At 37.5% G+C, this 7663-nt stretch overlaps 1 protein-coding gene across 1 annotated transcript in view; it reads right to left on the bottom strand.

Moving 5' to 3' along the window:
* Nucleotides 1–3115: 3115 nt before the first annotated feature.
* The window catches only part of DSEL (dermatan sulfate epimerase like), a 5632-nt gene continuing 1084 nt past the window's right edge, over nt 3116–7663 (bottom strand). The window contains exon 2 of the mRNA XM_042870174.1: nt 3116–6977. Coding sequence (XP_042726108.1) covers nt 3288–6938 — 3651 coding nt within the window. The 5' untranslated portion in view covers nt 6939–6977 and the 3' untranslated portion in view covers nt 3116–3287. The remainder of the gene's footprint in view (nt 6978–7663) is intronic.

The following is a 7663-nucleotide window of genomic DNA, read 5'->3' as shown; positions in this document are numbered from 1 at the left end:
TATAAAATTGCATTCATGTTCTTCATACACAAAGCCACATGAGACTACAGGAATGCTTGTATACGGAAAGAAGTTTGTTTAATAATCAATCTGATTTGAGATCAGCACAGATTTAAAATTAAAATTTATGCTTTAATTGAGAAACTAAAAAACTAGAAACTAAAATAAGTTTACTTATTTATCACCAGACCTTCACAGTATATCATATCACTACTGTAAACTTTATTCATAAATAAAATGGATGCTGCAACTGACATTTATTTTGCAAAGTCTCAAGATTTGAATAGGTATTCTCTTCTACCATATGCATGTTTTATAAGCTCATGTTGCCATTCATGCAGTTACAAGGCCACAATTTCAATAGACAGTCAACTCCATGGCTGAGTTAACGCCTGTCTGGTACTAACTTCAGTGAAGTTCTTTAGCAGTGTATCATCTAAAACTGAATAAATACATTTTTTTTATTAACAACTGGAGAGTTGACATGCCCCAGGTATTCCTACCCTGTTGTTATCAAAGACACTGCCTTTCCCTCTACATATTTTACCATAATTATTTTAATACATTTGCCCTCACAACAAGATCCAAAAATAGAGAACACAGTTCTCTTATCTTATTAAATGTGTACAACGAACACACACTGCATCCAAATGTGAATAATATATTATGCATTCTTTGACCCTGTGAAGTAGAGGAAAGAAATAACTCCGAAAATAAAGAAATGACAGCAATGGTATGTATTATGAAAATAAAGGCCTGAGATAACCTGTATTCCAAAGGAAGCATGAATGACCTTCCTGAGAGATTATCCTCTCCACCCGAACTCCTCAAAAACAAATAAGAAGTAGGCTTATAGGCTATCATGACACTTCAAGAATGGATTTAAAGGTCTCTTTTTACTTCCAAAAATATGCAGTCATCCTTAGTTCTTACCTGCAGTTGCTTTTAAACATTTGACAATTTTTTGTTTGTTTGTTTGTTTGTTCCAATTCTAGAGTGTAAATCACTCTAGAAAATAAAAGGCAAATGCTGAAACTTATTCTGTCAAGCACAAAAATGGTACGGACGATAATAGTTCTTTTTTTTTTTTTAAACATACAATTAAAAATGGATTCAGAGGAAAGCCAATTTAAGAAAATGATAGTAGGAAATCAAAGTTTCACTAGCGTGTCAGCGTATATAAGCTTATTTAATATTTCCTTTAACTTGACATCCAGCCAGTCAGGGATGAGACCCAGAACTGAAGGAGGGAAAAAACAGCAGCTGCTGCTAGTAAATGGCAGTTAAGTTAAGGTTGGTGAGATTCCAAAATATCAGTGGGATTATCGTGGTAGAGACCCATTTCAACATACAAATGATTGGAAGAAAAAGAATTACTTCTATCTAGGTCATGATGAGACATCACTACATGCTCCAAAGAATATGATATGTATGTAAGAGCAGAACAAGACAGTGGGGTAAGACAGGGACACAGCACTAAGCCTGAAAGGAAAGGCAAGAACACATTTATATTTTATAAATCAGAAATGGTATCTGTATTCTGTATAAAAATACTCACTAAACTTTTGATTTTATCTTATGGTTATCACCCAAATTAACGATATCTACACACATATTTCAGCATAATAATCCAAAGCTCTGAACTCAGCTCCCACAAACCAACGGAAGCATATTTCAAGAGAATTCCATACGTAATAGAAAACAAGTGGTAAAGGAAATAGATGTCCCTTTGTGATCTGTTTTACACATCTGCAGACATTTACTGTTTGCATACATTAAAAAAAAAATCCTTAGGAAATTAAACTTTTTCTTAATGGGGATGTGCTAAACAAAGACTGTGACTCAAGAAGAAAACAAGTTGTGATGAATAAACATTTATCCAATCAAGCCCATCTGTTTCCAAACCAATACCGTATTACAGCACCATGTAAAAGAAACTAGTCATGATTAAAAAAAAAAAAAAACAAAAACAAAAACAAAAAACAAAAAACCAGCAAACATTAACAGGCAACTTTTGAGATATTTTACTGCAGTGAATCACTCAAACATGAGGTGGCTGAGAGTGAAATGAGTTTCAGATTTCTCCATTCTCTGAAGGGAGACCTGAGATTAACAATGGTTGTCCTTCAGAAACATATCATACAGAAAAGCAAACCCCTCAGCAACACAGACCTGGAGATTTATTTAAGATTTTCTAAATCTTAGATTTCCATTTTATGCAGACAGTAACAACAGACCACTGACACTGACATCAAATATTTGCACTGGCCTCAGTGAAATTATGCACAAGAATCATCAGAGAAATGCTTTACAAAAAAAGGGTGGAAAAGTCTCATTCAAGAAGATCCTTATAGAACTTCTTAGGCAAGAAGTATAGGATAAAGCAGCATGTGGTGCCAAGATGCTAACAACCCTCAAAATTGATTCAGGTTGAGGCAGGTCAAACTACACATTTAACTGATAGTTGAGGATATCTTCTTGTCTTCTTAGATTTTTGTCCAATTTCCTTTTCTCCGGGTAGTTTACTTCAGGTTCATGAAAGATACTGTATTATCAGGAGTGGAGAACAAAGTCTTCTCTTTAGTCAAAGCACAAAACCCAATACAAGTGCCATACCTCTGAGCTGAAGAAACCATATCATACAATTATATTTAATATCCATGTCTGCTGAGGTCACAGATAAGGAACTAAATTCACTCAAATGTTCTGGCTGCTTTCACCCACTGAAGGGGTGCTCAACAGCCTTACACCTCAGCTTACTTTTATTTTTACATTTATTTTGCACCACTGTAGTGATCAGTGAGACAGAATGTCTCAGCAAACCTGTCAGAAGGGGTTAATTATCATCACTGGGAGCTGGGCCAATACCACCAGTTTAATTTCATATAAGCCATCACACAAACATCAGATAGTAAGTACTTCTGGGAACTAACCACCTGGACTGGAGTAAAACTGGTGAGCTGGAGGTAAAAAGCTCCATGTTCTATTACTTATCCCCTGAGCTATAGAGTCCTCAGCTGGTAGTTCCATAAAGGTTCACACAGCCATTTTTTTTTTTTTTTTTTCCAATTTTTTTTTCTTTTCCAAAGGCAGCAAAAGCAGTTACAAGTTTAAAAATAATAATAACAAAAATCACACCTTCAAGAACAACTATATTTTTCTTAAAATAATTTCTCTGAAAGTAGCAGACTGTACACATTTTACAAGAATAAACAAACTTCTCTAATATTTATCCACAAATTGGGAGTCAGAGATGACTAGTGCAAATTTCTGCTGACCAGCAGCATTTATTCTACAAACTTTGGGTATCCTAAGTGTTCCATTAGAGAAAAACAGGTATCTTCAATCAGTTTAATTTCTTTCTTGGGCATGTTTCTCTTCCAGGCATGAATGCTACTTGGTGAAATTTCCCCCTCATAAGGAAGATAGAAAAGACTGGTGGAAGTGGCAAATAATATTTGGTTTAAGCTAGCAGGAGGAAGAGGAATACCAAGAAAGGCAAAAATTGTTTCAGCTGTCTTCTGAGGAAAGCTCACAATATCTTCAAACTTGACCATCAGATAATTTGTTGGCAGCAAGTCTCCATTTATTCTCAGTGCTGCTGCTGTGTTTGCTAGCCATAAATGGGACAACACAGAAACAGCATTTGAATTAGAGTTTGCAAATTCTTTTCTTAATGATTCGTATTCAAAGGCATAGCCTTCATTGATACTACACTTTCCTTTACCATTTTCCCATTTAAACATCGCAGCTAAGCTCTGTGGTACCTTTTTCAAAGAGTAAAGGCTTGGCTTATTTTTGTACAGCATTGAATATATCCATGCCCGTGGGTCTCTTACTACATATAATGCTCTCATTGATGGTCCTAGGATTTCCTGAAAGAAGGGAAGCTTTAACGTCCAGCTCCCACTACTTAAACTAAGCACAGGTCGTGCATTAGGATAATAAACAAGGTGTCTCCTCAATTCCCTAATATATTCAGCATCTTTATCTTGACTCACTCTTGCCCTACTTCTTTGCTCCGACAGAGATTCTCTCTTTTTGGATCTTTTCTTTTTGTCCTTGCTTATGGCAGAATGCTGAGTAATTTTACTTCTGCTGGCTTCATATAACTGAATGTTTTGTAAATGTAATTTTGTGTCTCGAACTAGAGACTGGAGCCACCCCTTGAGAAGATGGAAATGCCCATTCTGAACATCAGAAGCCTTCCATTCACACGGATCTACAAAAGAATCAATTTCAAATTCGCTCTCAGGAATTTCTAGATAGGCTGTAGGTATCCTCATATATAGGAAGTCACTGCTGTTAAAGAACAGCTGTTTTAAAATTTCTGCACCAGAAGCGGGAAGTGAAGTAATTATAACATCTGGAAAAACAATGGGAGTCCCTTCTAATTGTTTGGCTTTATTGCCTTCGTCGTGTTCTAGCCTTGTCAAGTCACTGCTCCATTTTGCACAGATTGGCTGAGTACACATGCTCCATACATCAACCAGTTCAATAAGCCACAGTGCAATAACCAGTATCAGGATCCAACGCAACATTTTACCGAAGGATATGTAAAACCGCCACTGAAAGGCCAGTATGACTAAACTAACACCTAAAATTAACCCTGCAATTATGTTCACTTTGAATCCAAATGGCAAAACTGCCCTATTATTTTTAATCAATTTTTCCACGGATTCAGTACCTAGACCAAACTTAGTCACTTTGTTTTCATGAACAACTTTGGCGAAACCACCAAATCCCAAGTAATCAAACCTGGCCTTTAAATTCTGATGATCAGTCACAACAGAAACAGTATTTTCGGTGCTGTTGACACTAAGTGATATCTGAAATCCAGACTTTACATTATCAATGAGTCTGCAGTTAGAAACATTGACGTATGGGCCATAGAAAAGGTAAACAATCCTTGTAAGAGTGCTTTTCATCGGAAAGGTAACATTTACAAACTGAGTCCATCGCTTTTTGAATTCAGCAGCTTGTTCTGCCTCTTGTATCCTAGCAACAGGACTACTCCCATGATGATCAAACCAAAACATCTTGTAGTGGGCATCCCACACATCCATCATAGCTCCATTGTAGTTGTTCTTAAATTTATAAGGTATATATTTAAAATCAATGTCAAGATTATGAAAAAAGGCACTGACTGAATTAACAGGAGAGTCTGCCTCCTTCTCGATGTGATCTACTACTAACAAGGTCTGAGAATTTAAAAGCAGTAAAATGCGATACACACTTTTCAATTTCATTGCTGATGTATAAGCAGACACTGCCTCCCCACTCACAAACATCATGTCCCCAGACTGGGAGGCTGTTATAATTTCCCCAGTTGAGTCTCCAACCTCATGACCAATCCACTTCAGCCACTGGGCACATTCACCAAGCTGTCCCTCCCACGGCTGATTGCACTGGCTTGTAGGAGATGGGGCAAACACCAAGACATTGTTCAGGTGGCTGAGTTTAGGTCCATAGAGAGCCTCAGATACAAACACCTGCCCATTGGGAGCAAAAGTGAAAGAGTTCTGATCAGGATGCTCATGTCCAGGATTAAAACTTCTCCATCCATCAATCCAGGCATATGGTTGAAAGTGGACGATATCATAAACAGCTCGTCCACCAAGTTTTCCAGACTTGAAGGACACAAACGTGTTTGTCTGACTGCTTGGCAATCCAGCCCCATAAGTAACAACTCCCCAGTTAGGAAACACGTGCATTTTAGCAGTGCCGTAGTCAAGAGGTGGTTGAGGAGTGATTTCAGCAGAGTACCATATAAACTCTGTGTGCAGAGTGCTCCACCGCTGTGCAGTGGATGGCACCATTGGTCCATCTTTGGGTCTGTGTTTTCTAATTTGCTGTGCCAGCCAGTTGCCAGCTCCATTCTTCAGGACAAACTTATCCAAGAAAACCAGCTGGCTCTCAGGACCATAAAACCAATTGTAATTAGAATCTGCTACACCCACAGTCCTTTGAAAGCCTGGTAATAGGGTGGCATAATAAAACCAAAAGTGCATTTTGAGCCAATTATTTTCCAAGTTGTTAATACCAAAGTGTCGCTGTGCCAGGAAAACATACTGTGTTATTGACTTAGCAGTGTAACTCCCATAAGCTACTCCCTCGTCCAGAGACCCATCTACAATGTGACTGAGCAGAAACATTGTTTTCTCCATCACATCAACAACAGCGTGTTTCCAAATATTTGCCTGAGATCCATTGTCCACACCAGTCACTAAAGCTCCAGTAAGCAAAGCGAGCATGTTGGTTGCTTGGTGATTGTGAAGAAGCTGCTTTCCCCAGGAACGAACCTTTGAGTACTCAAACATTTCCTTGCTTGCAGACCGTATCTTCTCCAGGTATTTTTGTCTTCTCACATTTTCCAGTGAATTATAGAGGAAGTCATAAGCAGTGGCAAATCCTGTTAGGGAGTGGCCAAGTGGGACTTCATCACCAGGCGCGCTCTCAACCAACCAGTTCTTGTAAGCAGCCATTCTGTCCATATACTCCACAGTAAAATCCAATGCAGCTTTATCTTCAGGGCAAAGCAAACAATAAAATGCTAGAGGTGGCAGATTGTTACCATAAACCTCATTCCACTTTGCAGCAAAATCAACATGTTTGGGTGGAGGTAGGTAGTACAATGGGTTGGATAACATAACCATCACTGCACTCCTGATGGTTCTGAATATATGTGAATGGCTTGTGTGAGCTTTCTGCCTCAACACATGGACATCTTCAGCATCGAAATACAAGCTTGGATGAAGAACTGCTTTTTTCAGCTTCTGCTCAGCACCAAGACTACCAAGTTTCTCTTTCTCATATTGATCTATATTTTCCATAAAAGTCACCCAATCAGAGTAATTGCTTACAGATTCTTCAAAAGTGAAGACAGCAAACATCATTAATGCTAGAAATAAGGTATGCCCTGTAAGCATCAGAGCCATGATCCATTAAGCAGCTCCTCTTCCCCCGGCATGCATTTCCTAACAAAACATAACATTCAGATATCAAGCTTTGATCCAGTCAGTATAAACATGAACATCTTAAGGCTTTTTTTTTTCTTAAGACAAAAGACTTAGTTTTACTGCACATTCTAACAGTTACTCAGATTACTTGTAATGTGAACTATGACACTGGAATAAAAAGTCAATGAATCTGCCAAGAAATTAAATCTCAGGTGCCTTCTGTTCACACTTTTCTCAAATACAACACCACAGCATGTATACTAAAACCAGGGAAAAAGTAAAATCTCCAAGATATGCATACAAACACAGGATGACAAGACACAAGAAGAAACTGGAATGCTATCTCTTGGTAACTTGAAAACCTCTGTTTGAAAACAGGAATCAGAGCCACACGTTTTCTGTGTTAAAGTTTTCAATCAGGTCAAATTCCACTTCTAGAACTGACCAAAAAAATAAAACAGAAAAAAAATAAAAAAAACAAAAGCAAAACAAAACAAAAAAAAAAAAAACCACTGATCACAAAAAATATATATAATTTATTCAAAACAATGTGGTGAATTTAATTATTTAAGGAATTTACAGCACTTGAAAAAGATTCAAAAATGGAAGCTACTTTCTTCAGCCCTCCCCTTATCTCAGTTTGTATACACATTCTTTATCTTTTTCTTAGGACTCGTGGGAGAGTGAGAAAAAAAAAAAAAAAA

Source organism: Lagopus leucura, unplaced genomic scaffold, assembly GCF_019238085.1.
Source record: "Lagopus leucura isolate 7727_CA_CO unplaced genomic scaffold, USGS_WTPT01 Super-Scaffold_100002, whole genome shotgun sequence".
NCBI classification, from domain to species: Eukaryota; Metazoa; Chordata; class Aves; order Galliformes; family Phasianidae; genus Lagopus; species Lagopus leucura.
This window is presented reverse-complemented; position numbering and strand designations above follow the sequence as displayed.